This window comes from Microcaecilia unicolor, chromosome 4 (genome assembly GCF_901765095.1).
Source record: "Microcaecilia unicolor chromosome 4, aMicUni1.1, whole genome shotgun sequence".
In the NCBI taxonomy this organism is placed as follows: Eukaryota; Metazoa; Chordata; class Amphibia; order Gymnophiona; family Siphonopidae; genus Microcaecilia; species Microcaecilia unicolor.
The window spans coordinates 94,119,327-94,147,042 of NC_044034.1; the positions used below are offsets into that span (position 1 = coordinate 94,119,327).

The 27,716-nt window shown below is 42.1% G+C and overlaps 1 protein-coding gene across 3 annotated transcripts in view; it reads right to left on the reverse strand.

Moving 5' to 3' along the window:
* Window positions 1–27,716, reverse strand: part of RB1 (RB transcriptional corepressor 1) — a 462,098-nt gene that overhangs the window by 317,386 nt on the left and 116,996 nt on the right. For 2 of the 3 annotated variants that reach the window (XM_030200483.1, XM_030200482.1), the window contains exon 9: window positions 9,036–9,113. The exons of the other annotated variant lie outside the window; for it this stretch is intronic. In XM_030200483.1, the coding sequence (XP_030056343.1) occupies window positions 9,036–9,113 (78 nt within the window). The remainder of the gene's footprint in view (window positions 1–9,035; window positions 9,114–27,716) is intronic. 3 annotated transcript variants of the gene reach the window in all.

A 27,716-nucleotide genomic window follows, 5' to 3' on the forward strand; every position in this document is an offset into this window, starting at 1 on the left:
AATTTTAAATTTATTTATTGCCTTCCTGACTTTAGCCATTTTATTTAGGTTGGTGTAATATTTGGGTCTAGTTCCCTTCCTTGCTGGTTTTATTTTTCTGCTCCCCCCCCCCCCCCCCCCCCTCCCAAACACCACAATGACTGTGGCTCCCTACAATGACAGGCCTACATCTGCTCCAACCACAGCAGTTCCTTCTGGTCCCAGCCAAGATGACAAAACCTAAAATGGTCTACTAGCAGAGGTGAAAAAGGCCAGAATTTTTAAATGATTTTGGACAGTAGACTTATAGTAAAAAGAGGAGTAATGTGAAGAAGCTAGCATCGTACTGCACTTGGGAATTTATTTTTTCATTGGTTCAAAGTAGAGCCACCTCAACTGGGCAGATGAGATGAGCCAATTCAATCTTTATCTGCTGGCATTTATTGTTACAATGATGAAGCACCAACAAATCTTCAAATAACCCTGCTTGGATCTGGGCAGACTATGGTCCTTATCTGTGAGTGAAAACCTGCTCTGTTCCAGAAGCAACACTGGAGATTATTTTCACTTATCAACAGGATACTAGTATGTGTTAGAAAAGCAGTGGTATTAGCATACCTTAACCATGGTTTTCCTGTCAGAAAGCAGTAAGCACAACGGAAACCCACAATAGTAGATCAGTGATAAAATCTTATACAGATATTTTTGTATTTCTTTGCCCATCTCTACATCTCAGCCCTCTTTTCACGACTCAGTCCCTCTAATACAGGCTTGGCCAACTACGTAAGATTATGTTGAGAAAAAAAAAAAAGAGGACTAAAAAGAGACTTGTGTATGGTATTAGAGCAGGCTTGTGCAACCTTTTTTTTTTTTTTTATTGGGGGCCACATTTAATATTTTGTCTGCCCAGATTCAAGCAAGGTTCTTTGAAGATTTGTTGGCTGCTTGTTGGTGCTTCATCATTGTTACAAAGTCTTTTTGCTGGTCATCCCCTATCTATGCAACTCAGTCTCTAGGTCTTTTCTCATTCCACTTTTACACCTCACCTCAAGTCACTATTCAGAATGTAACTCCATTAATCTATTTAAAGCCACCACGGTGTCTGATTTATCATTACACATTATTCTGGCATCTGTCCCTATCCTCAGCATACTACAGTCCCCATTTTGCCCAACAAAAACTATCAACCCCTCAGAGCTCCCTTACCATGCATGTGCAGTTTGTGCTTTACCTTGTAGCTTTGTATTGATTTATCTATGTTTACCCTACATACCTCATACCTAGACTCTTCGTTGTTTTATAAAAATACATATTTTATTTTAGGCAATGTGCTTAAAAGCCTTTGCTTAAATGAGCTGTACAGAATAACAAGTACAGTAAAAGGGGCAATTCTATACTGTAAGTGGGTGCCTCCTTTTAGGTGTGTGTAATGGAAGTGAATTTTAAAGATTGATTTTCATCTCTGTCTTGACTTACCAGTGCACTCGGTGTCTGTATTGTTGATTAGAAGTAATTCTGTTTAAAATTGGTTGTTTAACTTTGATTATGTGAAAACAAGTTGGAATGTGGAAGATAAGACACAGCTCTAATTAATTTGGTATGTGAAGAGGAGTATGACACTTGTTTTCCAGGCCCAGCTTGGCCACCTGGCCTTGGGGAGCATGTGACCACGTTCCCACAGTATGGCTTGTTTACCTAAACAGAGAAGCATTCTGTAACTTTCCTCAGCTCTGAACATGAGTTCTGAGCCTAATAAAAAGGGGAGTTTCTTTCAGTGAAATCGGGGGCTCATCTGTGAGTGGATGCACTGTGCAGAGGATCTGTTCCTGAGGGACCAGTGATGACTGTATGTATATCTGCATTATTGCTTCTTTTCCTGGTCTAAGAACTCTTAGCATTGCTTAGACGTAGAGACCAGTGATGTAATAACTGTTTATATATATAGCTAATCGTTGTGTTTATATAGCTAATCATTGTATATACCTTAATCATTGTAGAATTTAGCTCCTCTAATAAAGGTTTCATTTATCTAATACGAATCCAAAAGAATCCACAGTAATTACTGAGTAGTCTGTGTTAGTGAAACAGGCTGTAAATCCATAGCGGTACAATGTGCTGATGCCGCAGTGAGCACCTATTCTACAGCATAATCTAGGTGCCTAAATTCCTTTATATAATTCTAGTATAAGCTAGAAGCTGGTATCGACATACCTTACATTTAGATGCATGCAATTAAACCAGCCACTGACCTGATGTAACTGGGCATGCCTAAATGCAGCAAAGGCAAATATAACTTATAGAAAAGGAACACCCATGTCTCACCCATGCTCCATCCACATGTACAACCCCTTTTTGCATACTATGCCATTTACAGAATAGTGCTTCATTAACACATGCAAAGGAATGTACACCCTTGAGAACCTTGTTCAAAAACTCTCCTGTACCCCAAAACATTATTTGACATTTACTTCCTTGAGAGCACCCAAAGAAATATATACTGCACTACTCATACTTCTGAAAATTTTGCTATAGGGTCCTCTCAAGCAAAAGAGCTGACAAAGTAAGGGATTCTGGAACTACTGCAGACTTTTTTTTTCCAGCCTAAAGCATAAGCAGATGGTTTTTACCTTGCTATAGTTCATAGACTAAGCACAAGACTGTAGCTACAAGTCCAGAGAGCTTTGACAACACTCCGAAAGCTCTAATAACTCACAAGATGACTTATGCTCTAGAGCCTTTCAGGTTCAAGTCATTCAAGATTTAAAAGATGGCCTAAATGAAACAAGTCTGGGGTTTCAGTCCAGCTCCAACTGGAAAGGTGTCCATAAATCAATGATACTTACCTGTAGCAGGTATTCTCGGAGGATAGCAGGCCTTATATTCTCACATATGGGTAACATGGTCTATGTTGCCTGGTCCAGTACATGTAACAAGCTTTACAGAGGTCTTTGAAGTGTGAGTCATGCCACTGCGCATGCACGAGTGCCTTCCCACTCACAGCGAGAGCACGAAACCAACAGTACAATTCTATAGCATACTACAAAGAGGAGATAACTCCAAGAGGAGGTGGGAAAGTATGTGAGAATATAAGGCCTGCTGTCCTCAGAGAACACCTGCTACAGGTAAGTATCTTCACTTTCTCAGAGCACAAGCAGGCCTATAATTCTAACATGTGGGAATCCCTAGCTACCAGGCTCACCAAAAACAACCACCACTGGTGACTGGAGCTCGCAATAGCGAGGGCAAAACACAGATTAATCTGAAACTATATACAAATTGTGAGTGCAGTGTACAACAGAACAAAAGAGGCCTGGAAAGGGTGGAGTTGGATTCTAGACCCATATCAAATTCTTCAGTACTGTCTGTCCAAACTGTCCAGGTATCCTGCTCAAGGCAGACTTGCAAAATTTATTCAATGGACGCTGACCTCAAGTGGGCTACTGACACAGTCATGCCTCTGACACTGTGAGCCTTGACATGACCCCTCAAGGGTCAGCCCAGCTTGGGCATAAGAGAAAGAAATGCAATCTGCCAGTCAATTAGAGATTGTGCCCAATAGAGACCCCCATCCTGTTGGGATCAAAAGAAAGAAAAAGCTGGGTGGGCCATCTGTAGGGCCTAGTCTGCTCCAAGTATAAGGCCAATGCCCACTTGAAGTCCAAGGTGTGCAGTCTGCTTTCACCAGGATGGCCTTGAGGTTGGGGGGGAAATGTTGGCAAGACAACTGACTGGTTCAGATGGAACTCCGACACAGCCTTAGGTAGGAACTTAGGGTGCGTGCGGAGGACTACTCTGTTGTGTTAAAAGTTGGTATAAGGCACACCTGCCACTAGGGCCTGAAGCTCACGCAAGCTGAAGTAACAGCCAACAAAAATACGACCTTCAGGTCAAGTACTTCAGTTGACAGGAATCAAGCGGCTCAAAAGGAGCTTTCATAAGCTGGGTGAGAATGAAGTTCAGGTCCCATGACACAGGTGGAGGTTTGATAGGGGGCTTTGTCAATAGCAAACCTTGCTTGAAGTGAACAACTAGAGGCTGTCCAGAGATGGGCTTACCCTCAACATGATGATGGTTAAGCACTAATTGCACTGAGGTGAACTCTTACCGAGTTGATCTTGAGGCTAGACTCAGAAAGATGTAGAAGGTATTCAAGCAGGGTCTGTGTTGGGAAGGAACCAAGATCCAAGGCCTTACCATTGCACTAGATGGCAAACCTCCTTCATTTGAAACAGAGGCATATCTGGACTTCGGCAGGAGTGGGGGGGAGGCCAGAGCCAGAGTGAGGGGGCACATTTTAGCCCCCTCCCTGCCGACGACCCTCTCCACCCCCCTCCCGGCGCCGGCGCCTACCTTTGCTGGCGGGGGACCCCAACGCCCGCCAGCTGAGGTCCTCTCTTCCATTGCAGCGAAGCTTCCTTCAGTTTCAAATTCTGAGTCTGACGTCCTGCACGTTGTACGTGCAGGACGTCAGACTCAGAACAGGAAGCTTTGCTTCAATGGAAGACAGGACCTCGGCTGGCGGGGGTTGGGTCCCCCGCCAGCAAAGATAGGCGGTGGCGGAAGGGGGGTGGAGAGGATCATTGGCAGGGGGATCCAGGGCCAAATCTACGGGGGCCCAGGCCCCACGCAGATACGCCCCTGATTTGAAAGAGTAACATCTCTTAGTGGAATCTTTCCTGGAAGCCAGCAAGATCCTCTGAAAGATGCAAGGAAGCAAATTTTAAGCTCTCTACATCTAGGCCGTGAGGGCATGAGATTGGAGATTGTAATGCAGAAGAGATCCCTCATTCAGTGTGATGAGTGTCTGAAAACACTCCGATCGTCATGGTTCATCAGAGGACAGTTCCAGAAGAGGGAACCAGATCTGAAAGGGCCAGTACAGAGTGATCAGAATCATGGTCCCGCAGTCTTGCTTGAATTTCAGCAAAATCTTCCCCACAAGAGGTATGGGAGGATATGCATTTAGAAGACTGCTCCTCCAATGAAGGAAGGTATCCGATACTAATCTGTTGTGGGCCTGAAGCAGAACTGAGGGACTTTGTGATTGACTGGAGTGGCAAAGAAATCCACTAAGGGAGTACCCAATACTTGGAAGATCTCGTGGGCAACACCCATTGTAGAGAGACCACTTGTGCAATTACATGACTCCGCTAAGTCCGTCGGCCAGGCTGTTGGATTTGCCCACCAGATAAGTGGCCTCAAAAAGCATTCCACAACAAACTGCCCAATGCCACATCCAGACAGCCTCCTCACACAGAGGGCATGATCCAGTGCCCCATGCTTGTTGCTATAGTAAATTGCAACCTGATTGTCCATTTGAATTAGTACAATTTGGTTATCAGCCTACCTCTGAAAGCCTTTAGAGCGTTCCAGATCACCCAGAGCTCCAGAAGGTTGATATGGAGGTTTGTCTCCTGGGCTGACCACACACATTGAGTGTGAAGTCTGTCTAAATGAGCTTCCCTCTCTAGATGGGATGCATCAGTTGTCAGCACCTTCTGCAGCTGAGGAATTTGGAATGGGAGTCCCAGAGTCAAATTGGATTGAGTCATCCTCAAAAGTAGAGAGTGAACTACCTCCAGGGACACTCTGATGACATCCTCCAGATTCCTTGTGGCCCAACACCACTGGGAAGCCAAGGTCCACTGGGCAGTTCTCATCTGAAGACATGACATGGGTGTCACATGGACAGTGGAGGCCATGTGGCCTAATCATCTTGACATCTGCCAAGCTGTGACCTGACTGGCTCAAATGTGAATGGCAAGAGTGACAACAGTGTCAGCCCATGTCACAGGGAGAAACGCTCGGGCTCGTTCTGTATATAGAAGGCTCCAATTAACTCCAATTGTTGGACAGGGAGCAGATGGATTTGAAATGAATCCTAGAAGCTCTAGCACCCAAACAGTCCTTCATATGGACTCCTGAGCACAGACCTACGACATGCTCTTCACCAAGCAATTGTCCAGATAGGGGAACACATGAACTCCCAGTCTGCATAGCAACGCTGCGACTACTGCAAGACACTTGGTGAAGAGTCTAGGGGCCGACGAGAGGCCAAAGGGTAACATGTGGTACTGGAAGTGGTGTGTCCCCAGCCAAAATCGAAGATACATCTTGTGAGCTGGAAGTATCAGAATGTGAGTGTAAGCATCCTTTTAAGTCTAGAGAGCATAGCCAATCATGTTCCTGAATCATGGGGAGAAGAGTGCCCTGGGAAACCATCCTGAACTTTTCTATGACCAGGAATTAGTTCAGGGCCCTTAGATCTAGGATGGGATGCATCCCCCCCTGTTTTCTTTGGCGCAAATACCTGGAATAGAATCCCTTCCCTTCTTCCCCTGGTGGAACAGGCTTGACCACGTGGGCCTGTAGAAGGGTGGAGAGTTCCTCTGCAAATACTTGCTTGTGCTGAGAGCTGAATTGAGAAGGTCTTTGTGGACAAATCCGGTGGTCTGTGATGCCAATGCAGGGCATAACCAAAATGGACTATTTGAAGAACCCACAAGTCAGAGGTTACAAGGGAAAAATTTCAGCCTCCCCCAACAAGTTAAATCATCTGGGACAGTCACCTTTACTGCAGCTATGCACTACTGGACCCAGTCAAAAGCTTGCCCTCTGCTTTGACTGGGGAGCTGTCTGGGGCTTAGGGACATGATGTTGACGAGAACGAGAGCGCTGAGGATGGCGAGAAGAAGTGGTGAACTTACACCTCTGTGAGTACTAGGTACTCCTCTTCGACTTGATGAAAAACCTCCTGGATGAGGAGGTAGTTGTAGAAGGCATCCGGTGGGACAGAGTATCGATGGTATTAGTGTGTTTCTTGATGAGGTCAGTGACCTCCTCCATCTTCTCTCCAAAAAGGTTATCCCCCCAGCATGTGGCATCCACCAAACTACTGGACTGCCAGATCAAAGTCAGAGACATGCAGCCACAAGAGTCTGTGCATCACTATACTCTGAGCAGAGAGCCTGGACACCACATCAAAAGTGTCATAGGCGCCCCTGGCCAAGAACTTACGATGTGCCTTCTGCTGCTTGGCCAGCTGGCGAACAGTCAGCCTGCTCCAGTGGGAGAGAGTCAGCCAAATCCGACATACTGCACACCAAGAACCACATGTACAGGCTTGTGTAAAGCTGGTACGATTGAATATGGGAGATGAGCATAGAGGCCTGATACATCTTCTGTCCCAAAGAATCCATGGTCCTAGCTTCCCTGCCAGGGGGTGCCTAAGCACAGACCCTAGAACTTCTGGCTCACTAGGGAATGATGAGGCAACTGATGCCTATCAAACCCAGGGGAAGACTGAATCTGGTACATGGTGTCAGTCTTCTTTGGGAGGACAGGGACCGACAGAGGGGACTGCCAGTTCCTTCACTTGAATGTCCCATAAGATCTCATGAAGTGAGACCATCAAGACTTCGAACATCTTAGCCTTGGGCTCATCCTCCACTTCTAAAGGAAATGGAATAGCAGCCGCTATTTCCTTTATAAAAGATGGTACGGAGGAGACCATCTCCTTTCCTGTGAAGGGGAGGGGTCAGATGGGATGCCAGTGGACTCCTCCTCCAAGAAGTACCGCGGGTCCTCTTTTAACTCCCATGATCGCTCTTCAGTCAGTTAGGAACATCTCATGGGAGGGCTGAGACCGAGCCCACCTCAATAAGAAGGAACCATGTCCCTGAGGCGCCAAAGTATCCGCTCTCGCCTCGTCTCCAGCGAAGCTTCCTTCACAGATGTCGAGGGGGTGCCAACAGGGGCAGTACCGGCGTCGGAATCCTCACTGCAGGCTGACAGCCTTGCAGGGCAGCAGGCAGGCACAAGAACTGTAGATGCTGATGCACCCTGTTGAATGAACCCCGCCAAAAGCTCAGTAAGCAAGGTCCGGATGGGCTCATTGAGGGCCAACATCGGGAAAGGCCAGGGTGTCAATGTAGAGGCACGCTGCTAAATTTGCAGGGTCGAAGTGGGTGCCTGTTCCTAGCTGCCTGCAGACCCATGCATTGGCACCGCTTGTAGTATGGAGCGGGGAAAAGAAGTCCTCCCTGCATTGACACTTCTTGGGCACCGGGGATGCCCCTGGTGCCCCGGAGCTCTCGGCACCATGCGTTGAGTGGGATCAATGCTAGGCATCGATGTTCCTCATTGCTTACAAGGACAACATGGAATCCTCACATCGCCTAGGGTCTGGAAAGGTCTGGGGAGCCTCTATAGCAGCTGGCGTCGAAGCAGGTGGAGACCCACTCAATGCACAGTCACTCCCAGTGTCTAAGGGTGCAACTCTCGATATTGATGCTGACACCAGAGACACCCATGCCGGCATCGAGGCTTTGGTCTTGGCTCCATAAATTCTCTTTGAGCCTCTCTGGCTAACTGGGTTCTTTTCTTCATACAAAGACACATGATACATTTAGGAGTAGTATGTTGAGGCCCCAAACACTGGAGACAAAGATGGGTGTCTTTGACAGAGATGGTCCTATGGCACCGGGTACAGTGTTTAAGTCACTGGGTACCTCCGATGACATGGAAGGGAAAAAAGCCATAGCTAAAATCAAAAGACTCGATGGTACCGAAGAAAGGGCAAAGTGCCAGAGAAAAATAAAGGGAAGAACCCAACCGAAGCTCAGGTCTAAATGCAGCCCTATGGAGCGTGGTAAAAATAAAGAAAACTTAGAAGAGGGGAAAAAATGAACTAAAACGTAAGGGAGAAAAAATACCCCAAACGAGGTACAGGATACCAAAAAAAATACATAAATAAAAAAAGAGCGGGAAGGCACAAAAATAAGCTCTGTGAGAACCAAACATGCTGATCTCTGATGAGGAAAAAAGAACTGTTGGTCCCGTGCTCTCATAGCGGGCGGGAAAGCACTCACGCACGCAGACCACGTTACCCACATGTGAGAATTATAGGCCTGCTTGTCCTCAGAGAATTGGAGGACTTTTGTTGCTGGTGATATTAATTTAGCATTTGCCCAAGTACAAACATTTACTTAAAAACAAATATCCACACTCCAGCTCAATAATTTAATGAAATGTAATGAAATAATTTTTAGAGTTACCTCTGGAAGTCCATTTGAAGCTGAAATACCAATAGAATCCAAGAAAGGGACAAAACTTTTGACATAAATATCTTTAACCTGAAAGAGAACTTCCTAATATTAGAACTCAGCTGACAATCACAAAATAATTAAATTGCTACTTTTTCAATTTTATTTTCTCTCCTAAAAATTACAAGTTTTTAATAAGTTGAATTTTTACAACACTTCAAAGTGGAATACCTGAAAGCTTCTATTGTTAAATATCAAATTAGATAAAACCACATGCACAGCCACAACTAGGTTTATACTTAATGTCCATTCTACAGGCTACATAGCTGCATGGAATAGCTGCATGGAATTTGGCAAGATCTGAAAGTTTGCCAGAAATGACAATGTACAAGATAATTCTAGACGTGCATGCTCGTAGTCCATAAAGTAGTCACAGGACTGGAGTCATGTCCACAGATCACTGGCAGATGTTGTGTCAAGAGGCAAGGAGTGTGAGGCTCTTATGCCTTTCAATTAATAAGTACAGAGGTGAAAAACACAGCAAAGAAAAGCTGCAACAATAAAAACAAATACAATTTTTAAAAAGCAACAACAGGATACCAAAATGATTTTCACAGTGCAAATTATTGAAATGTCATGCAATCTTAAAAAAAAAAAGGAATATATCCCATTTTCTTTTGAGTGTTTTCCTTTCAAATTTATGCTGAATAGCAGAAAGATACCATTTCTTCTAAAAGACTCCCAGGTTCTCTGTTCCTCCTCCTGGATTTTACTCCAGTCTAAATGACACAGAGAACCAAAGTTGGTGGTTTAGGAGAAGCAAGGAGACAATATAGCTAAGCTAAGCCGTTGCTGACACAGCAGTTCATCTTTCAGCTGCAGCCCCTCATCATCCTTGCCACAGTTTCCTAAATGTAACCTGAAGCCTGCTGAGGCCAAGGGGACTTTGTAGCTCTTAGCAACAACCAAAAAAGCTCCAGTGAATGCAGATGCCCCTGGCCCTGCTCCTCTCCCCCCAACTGTGGGTGAATTTCTTTTAAAAGTGTCCATAATCTTAATCAATAAACTGATGTCGGGGTGGGGTAGTGGAGGAGAAGGAGGTAAAGTTCTAGCAACCACCACTTCCCTGCCTGCTGTTGACAGAAAAAACAGATGCCAGCAGCAGGGATAGAATTTTCCTGTTTTTAATCACTGTCCCTGAGGTTTCTTATTCACTGTTGCTGACAGGCTGGGAGGGAGTGAAATACATCGGGTAAGAGAGAGCTAGATAGAATACTGTCAAAGAAAAATGAAAAGAAGGTCAAATACATGACTAGGTTCCAAGTTAGGAGTCACCAACACTGAAAAAGACCTTGGAATCAATACATTGAAAAGTTTAGCCTCATGTGCCATGGCTGAAAAAAACGTAAATAGATTAACAGATTATCCAAAAAAGGATGGAGAACAAAAGAATATTATGCCACTGTACAGGTCTCCATTGCGTATGCACCTTGAGTATTATGTTCACTTTTGGTTGCCCCATTTAAAAAAAAAGATATAGCAGAACTAGAAAAGGTTCAGAGAAGGGTGAACAAAATGATAAACCACTAGGCCACTCCTCCACTCTAGTGGTTAGGGTGGTGGACTTTGGTCCTGGGGAACTGAGGAACTGAGTTCAATTCCCACTTCGGGCACAGGCAGCTCCTTGTGACTCTGGGCAAGTCACTTAACCCTCCATTGCCCTATGTAAGCCGCATTGAGCCTGCCATGAGTGGGAAAGTGCGGGGTACAAATGTAACAAAAAAAAATGATAAACCAAACAGAATGCCTCTCATATGAACACAGACTTAACAGGTTGGGGGCTTACAGTGTGAAAAAAACAGTAACGATAGGATATTTATAAAGTGATGTGGAATGGTTGTTTAACCTGTCAAATTCTACAAAACAAGAGGACACTCTAATAACTAGCAGATTGAAAACAAACCATATGTTCATGTAACATGTAATTAAAGCTACGGAATGTGTTGCCAGAGAACATGGTCAATGTGACAAACACAGTAGGCAGGATTCAAGAGAGGACTGGACCAGTTCATGGAGGAAGAAATGTATTTTAAAAATATATTAGCCAGGAATTTTATTTATTTATTAATTTGACAAACTGCTATTTGTATATCATAGCGGTGTACAGTACTAGTAAGACATGGGAAAGCCAGTATTCATCCATGGTAGGAAATAGATTTACTTTTGGGATCTGTCAGGTACTTGAAACTTTGACTGGTCACTATTTGAAACAGGACGCTGGGCTTGAACCTCAAACTAAGTACATTTGCTATTTACTTATTGGGATTTATTAACCGCCTTTATGCAGAGATTCACCCAAGGTTGTGTTCTGCAGGTACAGCTTAACATAAAACTTATAATTATGTTAACAGCATAACAATAGTAAAATATAAATACAATAAATGAAGTAACCTTGAAAACAGCAACCTGAAACCTAATAGGACTACCATGAACTGAAATTCAAACAGAGATATAATGTAATGTTAGCATAATACTAATGAAACACCTAATAAGCATGAATTAGAACATTCAAACAACATAAATACGATGCTAATGCATTTTTACAATACAGCTTATCATGTAGCCAAGAGGCCAAGTGCAGATATATAGATGGGGACAAGACGGGTTGTACAGAGTCAGTAGGATAAATAGGTGGCTAAACTCAAGGCAAGTTCATTGTACAGTTAAACAAGATAATGAACTGGTCTAAGTATGGCAATGGGAATGAGACAGAAAGGCAACATAGTAAGTGACTGCAGATAAAGACCTGAATGGTCCATCCAGTCTGCCCAACAGTCACGTTCATTATCAACTCAAGACTAAATCAACAATGAACATGATATTATATACTTGATCGTGGTCTTTCTTTGGTGTTTCTGGGACATGGGCCATAGAAGTCCACCCGGCTCTGTCCTTACGTTCCAGAAATTGGAGTTGCTGTCAAAGCCCACTCCAGCCTATCCAAATCCATCTTGTCATTTGCGGGACAGAGACCATAATAGTATGCCCAGAATTGTCCTCACATTCCAAATTACTGGAGTTTCCGTAGCAGCTCTCTCCAGTCCATCCTAAACCAGATTGCTATATGTGGGACTCATACCGAAAAGGCCAGTCCAGCAACGGCTACAGTTGATACAGCCAGAGTTGCCATCTAAGCACCACTTGACATTCAAATACATATGCAACCCTTTTAAGTTTTGTTTTTTTATACCAGCAGCCAGGCTCATATTTGGAAAATTGCAATTCCACAGTGCCAAACCGCTACGAGAAAAACTGCACTGGTTCCCAATCAAAGAACATATTACTTTCAAAATCTGCATCCTGGTCCACAAGATTATCTATGGCGAAGCACCGGGTTATGTGTCTGACCTTATAGATCTACCAAAAAGAAACACAATTGGATCATCACGATCATACCTAAATCTTCACCACTCTAGCTACAAGGGACTCAAGTATAAATCAATCCACGGATCCAGCTTCTCCTATAAGCATGCAACTATGGAACGCATTAACAAAAGCCATAAAGACAACACACGACCACCTCAGCTTCCCAAAATCACTAAAGACCGACCTGTTCGAGAAGGCATACTTTACTGATCCAACTTAAGTACTTGGACTCAGCAACACAACTAAACCATAACCTGCAACAAACATTATATAACTCTTCTTCTCTCGATTCTATTATGTGTCTGTAGCACATACATCTCATTCTCTACCACATCACGCTGTATTTGTTTCATCACCGGAGGTGGCTTAAGCCTCATTGTGCTATGTAAGCCAAATTGAGCCTGCAAATAGGTGGGAAAATGTGAGGTACAAATGCAACAAATAAATAAATACCATTCATTTTCTAATTAGAGATCCTCTGTGTTCATCCCACACTTTTTTGAATTCCGCCACAATTTTTTCTCTGCCACCTCCCTCAGGAGGGTATTCCAGGCATCAACCACCCTTCTCCATGAAAATTACTCCTAAGCCTACCACCCCGCAACCTCAATTCATGTGTTCTAGTTTTACCACTTTCCCTTCTCTGGACAATATTTGTTTCCAAATTAAAACCTTTCAAGTATTTAAACGTTTGTATCTCATCTCCCCTGCCCCTCCTCTCCTCTAGGGTATAGTTTATAGTTTATTAAAACTTGAAATACCACTGTTCAACAGCATTGATCACAGCGGTTTACATATACTAAAATAATATAAAAAGAATAAAAGAAAAGAATGCCACATTTTAATAGACTAGGATCACACACCTAAGAGGCCATTCATACCGAGCAACATCATACATATACATATTCAGGTCTTCCAGTCTCTTCTCACACGTCTTTTGGCGCAAGCCTCATATCATTTTTGTCACGTTCCTATAGACTACTTCTAATCTTCCTACAGTTTTAGCAAGATACGACCTCCAAAACTTAACACAATACTGAAAGTGGGGCCTCACCAATAACCTGTACAAGGGCATCAACACCTCCTTTCTTCTACTGGTTACACTTCTCTCTATACAGCCTAGCATCCTTCTGGCTATGCTCACCGCCTTGTCACACTGCTTTGTCGCCTTCAGATCCTCAGGTACTGTCACTCCAAGATTCCCTCTCCCTGACTGTGCATACCAGCCTCTCAATGCCTAACACATATGTCTTCCTTGGATTTCTACTCCCTAAGTGCATCACTTTGCATTTATTTGAAATTGAACTTTAATTTCCAACCATTAGACCATTCTTATAACTTTTGCAGATCCGTTTTTCATGTTTTCCACTCCCTCTGATGTGTCCCTCCCTTATAAATCTTGATGATACCTGCAAAAAGGCAAACCTTACCTTCTAAACATTTAGCAATGTCACTCACAAATATATTAAACAGAATCAGCCCCAGCGCCGATCCTTGAGGCACTCTACTACTCACCTTAACTTCCTCTGAGTGAACTCCATTAACCACCAACCTTTGGCATCTGTCAACCAGTTCCTAATCCAGTTCACATTTTGGGTCCTAACTTCAGCCTGTCAAGTTTATTCAAGAGCCTCCTATGAAGAACCGTGTCAAAGGCTTTGCTGAAATCTAAGTAGATTACATCTAGCTCACGTTCTCAATCCAATTCTCTGCTTGCCCAGTCAAATAATTCAATCAAATTCGTTTAGCACAATTTACCTTTGGTAAAACCATGTTGTCTCGGATCTCGTAACCTATTGGTTTCCAGGAAATTCACTATCATTTTCTTCCGCATCGCTTCCATTACTTTTCCAAAAACCGAAGTGGGGCATACTGGCCCTTAGTTTCCAGCTCCTTCTCTGTCACCACTTTTGTGAAGAGGGGCCACATCTGCTCTTCACCAATCCCATGGAGACTCCCCTGTGTCCAAGGATTTATTAAACAAATCTTTAAGAGGATCCACCAGAATCTCTCTGAGCTCCCTCAATATCCTGGGATGAATCCCGTCCAGTCCCATTGGCTTTGTCCACCTTCAAATTTTCAAGTTGTTCGTAAACACTTTCTTCAATGAACGGTGCTATATGGAGGAGATGGAGGACAGATTGGTTGTAAAACGATTACCAATAAGAGAAGGGAGAGGCATGAAGGAGCAATGAGGATGGGAAGAGAGAAAGAAAAGCTGAAGCAATATGGAAGAGGGCACAAGCACATGGTAGTGGATGCAGAGAAAGAAAAGACAGAATCACAGACATCTCCAAGAAAGAAAAGATGAAAGGAAAACAGAGAAAAAGCAGTAAAGTATTTTACTTGTAAATTCTGTATCTGATTGTAATTTGCAAAGTTTTAAAGAAATGGTTTTAATAGCTTTACTGGTATGAAGAAAAATCAGGAAAATGTACCCTTCCCCTCCTCTTTTACAAAGCCAAGCTAGCAAAAAATGCCAACACAGTCCATTCACTTTGAATGAGCTGTCTTGGCATTACTACACCGGCAGTATAAAGGTGTGTGAGGAGGGGGGAGAGGGGTGTTAGGTCTTTATTCAGAAAAAAAATGTTTCCCCTATTTCATATTTGTGGAAAAAAATGTATTTTTGTTTTAAACAAAGGAGTTTATAAGTGACCATCTCTGGGAAAAGGTGACTAAAATTTCCAGAAACAAACAAAAAGTTTTAAAGAATTCTGTTAGAGCAAAACAATCTAATACAATAGTCCAAAACTCCATTGTCTTATGTGTGTGTGTGTGGGGGGGGGGGGGAAACAGTTACAGAAGTTTAAACATCTAACTTTTTCATACTGCTTATAGACCCATGAAATGGATCCGAGACTTTAGTCAACTTTTTCCGATGATGTTCATATTATAGGTTGCTATATCTTTTGAAAAACAAACAGAACAAAAACAAAACACAAACATAGGGCATGGAGCTTTCCAGATCTCAGACACTGCAAAAAAGACCCGAGCATTCAAGAATGCTCATGGCCTATGTTATCCATTCTTTTTTGTTGATCCATCAAAAGATAGGGAAGCTTACACAGATCACCGTTTTTATGAAGAATAATACCTAGTACAAAAAAAAAATAATAAAGGTCTTAAGATTCAGTTTTACTGAGGACCAGAAATCGACTACACCATTATGAGTGATGCTGCTGTGGAATGCTACTGAACTGCCACCTGCCAACCACACTACCACGGTCGGCACCCTGAGACAGCTATGCTCATCTGACTCTATAGGGTCATGTCACAGCTCGTAATGTCATAAATTACTCAGTTTCCCTCAACTAATGTTCTGCCAATATGGCTGTATGACTACAGTGGCCATCCTTTGATAGTCATATTGCCTAAACTTTAGCGGAAAGTCGGGGGAAGCTGAGGACCCATTCACTATGCTTGGATCAAAATATGAACTTTGCAAGCTAAGTACTGTGATCACGATCTATTGGGTGCTTTTTGTCAAAACCTTAATGTTTTTGAGTTTGAGACACTGAAGATATTCTTGCCAAATTAACTGATTTTGAACACATCTAAAATATTTATGATTTCCTTATTACCATGTGCACTTGGGGGTACAGTCAATTATTTAACTGGTTATGTTCACCTCTGAACAGATTGCTATTAAGCAGTGTAATTTGCATGGCATTGGAATGATCAAAAATTGTGCCGAGACTTGCCCCTTCACATATCCACTACTAAATGGACTTGGGAAAAATCCACAATTCCTGGAATAACATGTATATTATTATTATTAGCATTTGTATAGCGCTACCAGACACACGTAGCGCTGAACACCTGATACAAAGAGACAGTCCCTGCTCAAAAAGAGCTTACAATCTAGAATGTTTGTATGTTTGGGAAGCTTGCCAGGTGCCCTTGGCCTGGATTGGCCGCTGTCGTGGACAGGATTCTGGGCTCAATGGACCCTTGGTCTTTTCCCAGTGTGGCATTACTTATGTACTTATTATCCATTTATTTGCTGATCATAATTATATTTTGGATTTAATTACATCTTGGCTTTGGTTGGAAGTATTTTTTGATTATTTATATTACTTCTATATTTGAGATGCTTCAATATGAGGTTATAAGGGGACATCTGTTACATAAGTACATAAGTAGTGCCATACTGGGAAAGACCAAAGGTCCATCTAGCCCAGCATCCTGTCACCGACAGTGGCCAATCCAGGTCAAGGGCACCTGGCACGCTCCCCAAACGTAAAAACATTCCAGACAAGTTATACCTAAAAATGAGGAATTTTTCCAGTCCATTTAATAGCGGTCTATGGACTTGTCCTTTAGGAATCTATCTAACCCCTTTTTAAACTCCGTCAAGCTAACCGCCCGTACCACGTTCTCCGGCAATGAATTCCAGAGTCTAATTACACGTTGGGTGAAGAAAAATTTTCTCCGATTCGTTTTAAATTTACCACACTGTAGCTTCAACTCATGCCCTCTAGTCCTAGTATTTTTGGATAGCGTGAACAGTCGCTTCACATCCACCCGATCCATTCCACTCATTATTTTATACACTTCTATCATATCTCCCCTCAGCCGTCTCTTCTCCAAGCTGAAAAGCCCTAGCCTTCTCAGCCTCTCTTCATAGGAAAGTCGTCCCATCCCCACTATCATTTTCGTCGCCCTTCGCTGTACCTTTTCCAATTCTACTATATCTTTTTTGAGATACGGAGACCAGTACTGAACACAATACTCCAGGTGCGGTCGCACCATGGAGCGATACAACGGCATTATAACATCCGCACACCTGGACTCCATACCCTTCTTAATAACACCCAACATTCTATTCGCTTTCCTAGCCGCAGCAGCACACTGAGCAGAAGGTTTCAGCGTATCATCGACGACGACACCCAGATCCCTTTCTTGATCCGTAACTCCTAACGCGGAACCTTGCAAGACGTAGCTATAATTCGGGTTCCTCTTACCCACATGCATCACTTTGCACTTGTCAACATTGAACTTCATCTGCCACTTGCACGCCCATTCTCCCAGTCTCGCAAGGTCCTCCTGTAATCGTTCACATTCCTCCTGCGACTTGACGACCCTGAATAATTTTGTGTCATCGGCGAATTTAATTACCTCACTAGTTATTCCCATCTCTAGGTCATTTATAAATACATTAAAAAGCAACGAACCCAGCACAGACCCCTGCGGGTTTGCATAAAAAATGTAGCCTCCCTCCCATAGGAAGGTGGTCAAGAATGGATACATGAGCTGAAATTATGTTCTCATGGAAGCAATCAAAATCCCATTGCTGGTTTTGGCTGCTATGCAGGCTGGGACTTTTGGGTCCTCTACTATACGAGACAAGAGTGAGAAAACTGTCTACACTAGGAACAGTGGGAGAATAGAGAATAGGTATGCCTACGAGAGTAATAGGATTTCCACTGCCCTCTGCTCCAATACCTCCAAGAGGACGTTAGGTCAGAAGTGGGCCTGAAGAGGGTCCAAAGCATGTCACTGTATTGCTTGATAAGAATGGCAGCCTTTTGCATTTTATATCCTAAGAGATCTCTTCTTGGCATAGCACCTTAGCAAATTTTTCCTGCATATTCTGTCTTAGATCTGAGGCCTTCAGCCAGGCAAATCTGTGGGTGCCAATATCCACAGCATAAGCAATACTGTATCAAAAGTATCCTAGGTCATATGGCCCTTGTATTTTCCACCTTCCTTCCCTTTGGTTACTAACAAGGAATTCGTCAGTCTTCTCCCTACGAAATGTGTCAATGAACTCCGAAACACTGTGCACAAATTCCTCATGTACATGTCCATGAAGAGCTGGTAGGATGCTACACATGATGAAAGCACAGCATTCTAAAACCATCTGTTCCTAAAAGACTGCTATGCCCAAGCCACCATCCCAGGGGGCACCAAGGAGCAAGTCCTAGAACTCTTGGCCCTTTTGAGAGCAGACTGACCACCATGGAATAGTGAGGAAGCTGTTGCTTCTCAAATCCTTGAGCTTTCTAAACTCTACACACAGAGTCAACCTTTTTTTTTTTTTTTTTTTTAAATTGTACGGTAGTATACCAAATTCTAATAAACTAAACTAAGCCTTCTTATTAATAGAAGATTGAAGGGGGGGTCTCTCACATTCTCATCTGTACATCCTTCAGAATTCTGTGACCAGGCACCATCACAGCCTCTTGAGGGAGGGGGTGTCAAGGAATTGGATGATATCCAATGCTTCTGCATTGGGCTCTTCCTGTGTCCCTAACTAAAATGGGATGCTCAAGCCGTATCCTGAACAAAATAATGAAAGACAGCTCCTCTGGTAGAGAACATCTTTCATGTGGTGGTGAAGGATCTAAAAAGAAAACCTGTAAACCTCTCCTCCAAGACGCTCCCTAGCTCCTCTTCAGAACGCCAGGAGTGCTCCAACTCAGACTCATAGAAGAAATCTGTGGGTAAAGTCCGAGTCTCTGTCTGTCTCACAACTACGACTACTGGGTCAGGCCTTTGTGACACTGAGAATTCTTGGAAGCACTGAAAACAGACACCAGTGCAGCCAATTTGACTCCAAGCCCTCTCCAAGCCTTGGTGTTCCTTTCACATAGAGCACAGGCCTCAAGTATTAGCTGGACTGCCATCAGCCTTCGACATCAAAGTCAAAGCTGTAACATCACACTGAGTGAAGAAACAATCCATCTGTTCTTTTGAACTTTTGCAGAAGCTGCTCCTCAAAGGCCACTATTGAAAAAGATGTGGGCATCACAGTAGGAGCAGCCACATTCTCCTTAGTTAATCACTTGGGCTGTTTTAGAACCTAGGTCTCAGGTCTGTGGAGGCTGCTGCACCCTTTCTGATGGCACAAAGGGCAAGCAGTCCTCAAATCAAGAATGTTTTGTAGACATCAGCAACCTCTATGCCACGTTTCAAAGGGGAGCAATGCTGAGATGTCTTAGCCTCCCGTCTGATGTTCTGCATTATGCCATGCTATATGATTTTCATATTCCATTAAGTTCAAAAGAGATTCTAAACTGATAACAGATAATAAGTCCTTCAGGCAAATTTACTAAAACACAAACTAAAAAAAAAAAATCTCTCATCAATTGCACATCTTAAACATTAATTACAATTGCATATCTAATATATTGAAACTAAAAAGCATCTCTCTCATCAACTACAGTCTGAGGAAGTTCCTCAGAAACTAAAAAAAATAAAACCTTTCTCAAACAAAAAAAAGATTAACGCTTTCCTGAAGGAATAGCATTGTACTTTTCTTCGAATTTCTAAAAGCAGTCTGTTGCAAAGCTTAACACCATGATATAAAAAGGAACACTATCATGGATTTCTTCTGAACACCCTTAAAAGATGGATAATTTAAACTCAAACAGTGTTCCAATCAACCTGAGGAAAGAGATGATGGGAAATCTAAATAATTAATCAGTCTACCAGATCCATCTCCGTACAGCATTTTGTACATCATACATGTTTGTTTAAACTGCAGTCTTGAAGACACAGGAAGCCAATGTAGCTCTTCAACAGTGGAGATGCTCTTTCGTACTTTCCCAGGCTGTAAATCAATCTTCCTGCAATATTCTGCAGAAACTGAATTTTTTGTAACAGTTTTTTTTAGTAAGACCCCCAAATAGTGAGTTAAAATAATCTAAGTATGGAATCAGGATTGCCTGTGCCACTGTTCTAAAGTTATCCAGGTGTAATTTAGATCTAATTGCTTTCAACTGCCGTAATCTGGAAAAAACTTCTAATATAATAAAACTCACCCTCAACGTTCTGAGGACACGGACTTCACTTCCGTATATAAAACTCACCCTCAACGTTCTGAGGACACTGACGTCACTTCCGTAATGAAGGGTTCGTGGTGGTGAAGCCACCGAAAGCACCAAGTCGCTGGGCCCTGCCCTCGCGTCAAACGTGATGACGTCGAGGGCGGAGCAATGGCGTCACGCATCGAGGGCGGGGCAATGGCGTCAGTGGCTTCACAACCAAGAAGCTGATGAAGGTGCATTCACGAGGTGCGGACCTATGGCGTCAGTGGCTTCAGAACGACGAACCGGTGGGTAGGGAGGGAGGGGGTGTTGTGGAGGAAAACCTTGCTAGTGCCCGTTTCATTTGATCCAGAAACGGGCCTTTTTTACTAGTTTTTTAATAAAGCCTTCACATGTGATTCAAAAGTTAAGCCTGAATCAACTATGACTCCCAACACTTTTGAGTGGTTCTCAATCATTAGTTTCTCACCTGTAACTACTACTACTTAACATTTCTAGAGCGCTACTAGGGTTACGCAGTGCTGTACAATTTAACAAAGAGAGACAGTCCCTGCTCAAAGAGCTTACAATCTAATAGACAAGTGAACGGTCGGTCCGATAGGGGCAGTCAAATTGGGGCAGTCTGGATTCACTGAATGGTAAGGGTTAGGTGCTGAACGCAGCATTGAAGAGGTGGGCTTTAAGCAAAGACTTGAAGACGGGCAGGGAGGGGGCTTGGCGTAAGGGCTCAGGAAGGTTGTTCCAAGCATAGGGTGAGGCGAGGCAGAATGAGCGGAGCCTGGAGTTGGCGGTGGTGGAGAAGGGTACTGAGAGGAGGGATTTATCCTGTGAACGGAGGTTACGGGCGGGAACGTAAGGGGAGATGAGGGTAGAAAGATAGTGAGGGGCAGCAGACTGAGTGCATTTGTAGGAAAGAAGGAGAAGCTTGAATTCCAAACACTTAGCTGTCAGCTTCTCATAATCTCCAAACCAAACAACCTTAGTCTTTAGTCTATTCAATTTCAGAAAATTAGCTTTAGCCCAATTATCAGTTTTGATGACAATCTCCCTCAAGAAAGTAGTGTCTTCACACTTTTCTCGAGCTTCACACAGAAGATATCAGCATATGAGTAGACCAATACTCCCAAGGTGGACAACACAACAGTACTGTTCCCATTGTACTTTGATAGATGTTGAATAAAGAAGGTGACAGTGGTGACCCTTGAACTCCAATCTGCATTCCACTGCAAGGATACCTTAGGATCCTTACACTATATATTCTCCTCTGTAAAAACTCGCTAAACCATTTCAAAACAGTACTACTCATTCCAATCTAAGCCTATTCAACAGTTGATCATGGTTCACTGCATCAAAGGTGGCCAATATATCAAATTGTAGAAAAATTATTTGCTTTCCCTTACTAAGAGCCAATCTGATTTCAGTTATTATGTAGTGGTCTGAAACCGTGTTGTGAAATATGAAGCATGCCAAATTTGCTCAAGCAGTGACATAGTTGAGTATTCACAACGGATTCAATAAGTTTAGTAAGCCATGTTATGTTTGTCACTGGTTTATAATTTTCAGGCTTAAATATATCAGCTCCCTTCATTTGGGAATAGGAGTCAGCATAATATATGTCAAATCAAAGGAGTAACTCTCAGTATTCATAATAGTATTAACAAACATTGTCAACCAGACCACTATGTTAGAGGGTGCTGTCTTAAGTAGATAGGAAGGACAAACATCTAAGTAACTAGCTTTCTTAGACAACCTTTTGAGGTAGATATTAATAGTATTTGTATCAACTTCCAAAAATTCATTCCATAGTATGTCTCCTTTTACAGTTATCTCCTCTCTCCTCCTGTTGCTCCCACCGTTGGCAATCCTGTTTGGTTCCAACAAGACTTTGCCTAATAATATCTATTTTATCGTGAAAATAATTTGCCAACTCATTCGCCGTAGGTTGTATTTCAAGTGAAATCATCTGTACCTTATCAGTTGTTATCAATGAGTTAAAATTTTGGAGTAGCTATTTTGAAGAATTTTCTGAATCAGCTATCATTTTTCCATAATATTCCCTTTTAAAACCTTTGGTCACCGCCACCCCTTCATATATAAGAGACACCAAACATTTCCTTCATATTTTAAGAAAATATGGATATTCCTTCGGTCAATGAAATATTATTAGTGACCCTGGACATCATATCATTGTACACGTCAGTCCCACAAGATGAACTTTGATGGTCATACAGAAAATGTTAGATAAATGACCACAACCTAAGTTCCTACAGAATTTCTCATACAGTTAGCCACCATTGATCTGAAGGAAAATCACTTTCTTTTTCAAGAAAAGTTTTATTTACAAACATTGGGCATAGCAATGGGTGCCACATTTGCGCCATCAGTAGCAAATTTATTCATGACTGATTATGAAGAAAAATGGCTTACAGTGAGCCCGTAGAAAACTAACATCATAACATGACTACGATATATAGATGATGTGTTCATGATTTGGGAGGGGGACAACACAAGTCTGAAGCATTTTGTGGAATGGCTCAACAATAGAAGTGTAGCAATACAATTCACTTTTGAAAGTACAAGTAATAACGTTCACTTTTTGGATGTAAACATATATAGAAATGGCAATAAATGGAAGATTAATGTATTTAAGAAGACAATAGACAGGAGCACACTTTTACAATATTATAGTTGTCATCTGAGAACGTTGAAGAACAGTCTGCCATACTCATAGTTCCTGAGATACAGAAGGAATTGCAAAAACAAAGATTTCAAATTACAAGCAAAAAATTTAATAGATGACTTGGAAGATAGGGGATATCCCTCAAAAGTAGTCAGAAGAGCATACACTACAGCCAAATATAGTGAACGGAATTATCTGTTGATGGACAAGGAGGAAAGTGAAGCTGGAAGTGATAATGATTTTGAAATATTCATTTTGAGATTTACTAGGGGAGATGAAGAGATGGGCAACATCACTAGAAAAAATTGGGATATTATACAAACTCATCCCTTATTTGCCAAAAGCAATTTGCGCATAACTTTCTCTAGAGGATCAAATCTAAAGGAGAGACTTAGTCCTGCACAGGTGAAATTGGAACGAAATACCATCACGTTGAAAGGCCATTTTAAGTGTGGTAAATGTAGTACATGTAGCATTACAATAGGCAATTACATACTAGCATGACAGAACACAAAACTTGCCTGAAACAAACAGATCAGTTCCCCTTTGACAGCACACTGCAGTATTGCCAAACATGAATTTTCTCAATTTCATTGTTTTGTGATTGACCAAGTTAAGTCTAACATTAGAGGAGGGGACATGGCGAAACGCCTCCTACAGTTAGAACAGCGATAAATCTTTGAGTTACAAACTTTGGAACCAAAAGGTCTAAACACAGTAATTCAATGGGCTAAATTATTTTAAGGTCATTAGATGTTAAGGGATGTCTCTAACATGTCAGCCAATGGCCACTTCTTTGAATTAATGAGCGTCAATATATTTGAGTGCCATTTTTAAATAGATTGTTGAGAACAGCAGAGAGGAGACATGCTACACAATAAGTAAGTTCTTACAGCGTCTTTCATATAATGAATCATACAAGAAAGAGATTTCTTTATTACATCGTGTTGGAAAAGTTTCCCAAATGGGAGTGAGGAATTAACAACTGAAGTGTGATTTTCTGAGGTAACAGCTTTTATAATCGGAGGATGGCTGACTAACGTGGTTTCATTTATTACAGACAGGCATAAGCAGGAGGTTTCCTTGATAAAGCCAACATGGTGAAACGGGACCCTGTTGGACAATCAAGGTAAGTGCTATATGCTCAAATAGAATTAAAAGTTATACATATTAATCACAAAAAATAAAGATTAAAAGAAAAATTGGAGGTTTTTTAAGCCAATGAAGAGTCCACCCCATGAATCATATAAAAAATTATAATATTGACAGAGGATACAGAGGCTTTTTTCCTCCATTATTCATATGTAAGAACCACCACAACAAAAAAAACACATTCTGGGTATTAAGAAGCTTTTAGTCACAGCTACAGAATTTTTATATATTTTAATTTCTTCTTTCCATTGTCTATAAGTACCAGGATCTTTAGTTTTACTCCAGGATCTCTCTAGCCTCCTACAGCCCCCTCTTAAGATTTGCCAACTCTGGTAAATACCAGTGATTCTGTTTTAAACTGCCATTCCTTTTTTTTTTCCAAAGGTTCTAATTTGTTTAACTATATACACTGCATTATTCCAAGCCTGTAGTTGTTGTTCCGGATGTTGTATGTCTGACTTTAGTTCTCCCCTCCCTCCCCCCCCCTTTCTGCCAAAAAAGTTCTGCATCAATTTTTCCCTGGCTAAGACATGTATTAATCTTAGACTTGGATTGAAAGCTCTTAAATGGTCTTAGAAAAAAATTCAAAACAAAATGATCTGTCCAAGGAATGCATCCTACTTCTGATGTCCTATTTTCTGGATCATTCCTTTTGGTGAAAGCCAGAAAATCAAGCGTATGACCATCTTTACGTGCCGCTTGATTAGTATCAATCTTAAGATCCAATTGCAACAGAAAATCTAAAACCTGCTGTACTGAAACATTATAATTTTCCAAGTGTATATTCATATCTCCTAAAATAATTAATTCCTTAAAAACAAGCATATATCGAGCTATGATTTCAAGTATCCGCTCACTAATACCATTCAAACCACCACTTCTAAACCCATTTCCATAATGTTTTCTACCTTTGCGATGTTAAATGCATCTTTATATAATAATAGCTAGCCCACCTCCCTGTCTTGTCTGGCATTATGTAATATCTGATAACCTATAGGACAAAGGAGTCTGGCAACTAAGTTCCACTTATAAAAGTCAAACCCACTTGTGTATCATTAATTAGGTCATGAATTAATATTGTCTTATTACAGACTGAGCGAACATTTAAGTACAAGCATTCAATTGACCCATAATCCTCTTCAGTAGGAACCCTGGAAATAACAGAAGGGTATATTAAACACCTACCCTTGTCTCTCAATCTTTTTTTCTAATCATCATCATAAATAAGTCTAACACCCCATATCACTTCTGTGATCCATATATACGTCATACAATCTACCAAGTTACCAAAATCTATACTTTATTCTTGTGGCATACTCGTTTGTAATCTGATTGTATTACTGGTATTGATAAACCTACTAACTCCTCCACATTTCCCAACTTCAGATTTTCCACCCATCCCAACCCTAGATAACACAGCTATAATAGTAACAACCATGACATTATGCTTTTATACAAAAGGGTCTTTTGAACAGTGTCTTCACCTCCAGTAGCCCTAAAGTTGCCCGCAAAAGTGCACATTAGGGTGCGTGACATGTCCCTTGAGAGTGCCCCTTCAGTGGCACGCCTCAGACTCGGCATGCTGATAAGGTTCCTCTGTGAGAGCGTGATGAAGCCGCTGATGTCATAAGGGGGCAGGGCTTCATGCCATGCTGTTGGAAAACGAGCAGGAAAGGGTCTCTAGTTGAAAGCAGGTTATGCTGCAACGGTGCTCTTCAGAGGAACACAGGAAGCAGACAGGATGAGAGGAGTTCCTCAGACTCCGCACGCTGATAAGGTCCCTCTGTGACAGCATGTTGAAGCCACTGATGACATCACAAGAGGGCAGGGTGCGCCATACTGTTGGAAAATGAGCAGGAAAGGGTGTCTAGTTGAAAGCAGATTATGCTGCAACCCTGCTCTTCAGAGGAGCACAGGAAGCAGACAGGATGGTAGAAGTTCCTCAGACTTGGCATGCTAATAAGGTTCCTCCGTGACAGCATGATGAAGCCGTTCATGACAGCTTCAATGCCGAGGAAGATGAGGACAAATTCTGTTCTTCAGACAGGCATCAGATGACAACTGCTCCCAGTGAACTCTACCAATGCTCAATGTTGAGGATTATCAAGGCACTTTTGATGTCGTTGACTCTCTAGCATCCAATGCAGCTTCAATGTTTACAAGGAGTCCAATGTTTCCAATGCTGATGAACTGGTCTCATCAGTGAAAAGCTTTTCAAGCTGCTTTTCTCCGACAAAAATCCCTCTGACATTTGTCAACAGAGAATACAATGAGAGGAAACATGGTTGGGTCCCAGGCATTGCAGGCACTGAATATCTGAGTATGCATAATAGCTATGGTCTTGTTGCACTAGAAACCTCTTTTGAAGCAGCTTTGGGGGGGGTGTCTTCTTTTGGGACATACAGCATTGTCCAGAAAAAATAAATGCTTAAAATGCCAAAATATAATCCCTGAAATGGTGGTTAAGTGTGTGCATTTTGACAGTGGGCATTTCCTGTAGTACAAGGTGGAGATCTCTGGGCAGAAGTTGGGGGGAGGAGATAAGAGCCATCCCATAGTAAGGACCTACTTGGAGTACTCTGTTTAGTGGTACTTAGAGAGCAACTCCAATAATTGGATAATAAGGCCAGAGTCAGGCATACTTCTACAGTCTGTGCCCCGATTATAGCTAGACAGATCTGGAGGGCTGGAGTGGGGCTTTGACAGAAATCCCAGTAGTTGTGGAATAATACTAGTGCCAAGCAAACGTCTATGGCCTGTGCCTCAAAAATAGCAAGGACAGATCAAGATCAGATCAAGATCAAGTATGCATACATTATATCACATCATACCATATGCTATGAGTTTATCTTTTTGGTCAGACTGGGTGGCCTATGCAGGTCTTTTATCTGCCATCACCTATTATGTTTATTTATTTGGATTTATTGACTGCCTTTTTAAAGGAATTCACTTGAAGCAGTGTACAATGTTTAGCTTTGGAGGCCGTATCTCACTAAGGATATAAAAAGACTTGAGGTGATTCAGAGGAAAGCAGTGGCGTAGCCAGAAGGCAATTTTTGGGTGGGCCAATAGGTTGGATGGGTGGGCACTAGAGTTGCCAACTTTTTTGAAAGAGAACAAACAGCAACCTGATGCACCCATGCTCTGTCCCTACCCCACTCCCCATAACTTCAATGAAGGTTGCAGTGCAGGCTTCAGTGGCTGCAGGCCAATTGAGAGCTAAGGGAAGTACAATAGACTGCACTATTCAGCCCCATTGAGCCATGGTCCTCCAACACATATATGATATTGAAGCCAAACACATTCTGCATCCAGAGAACCTCCTGGCCCTCCACCAACAATGGATACAGGAGCACAGCAAGGACAATTCTCCATAAAACTCATCATACAAAGACATTTTGTTTTCTAGTGTAATCTCAATTACAGACATATTATAAATTATCTTTAAAAAAATCTATAAAACAAAAGTCACTCAGAACCTAGAGCAAATCTACCATGCTAACTTCCAAAAACAAAGATCCTACCAATGAAAAGGAAGTGCCTTAAATATTATAGTAGGGCCCTAAAATACAAATACATTTATCAGGAAAGCTGAACAAGCCAAATTACTACAGAATGCTACATGGAAACTTCATGCTAACAGAATACCTCAGACACACA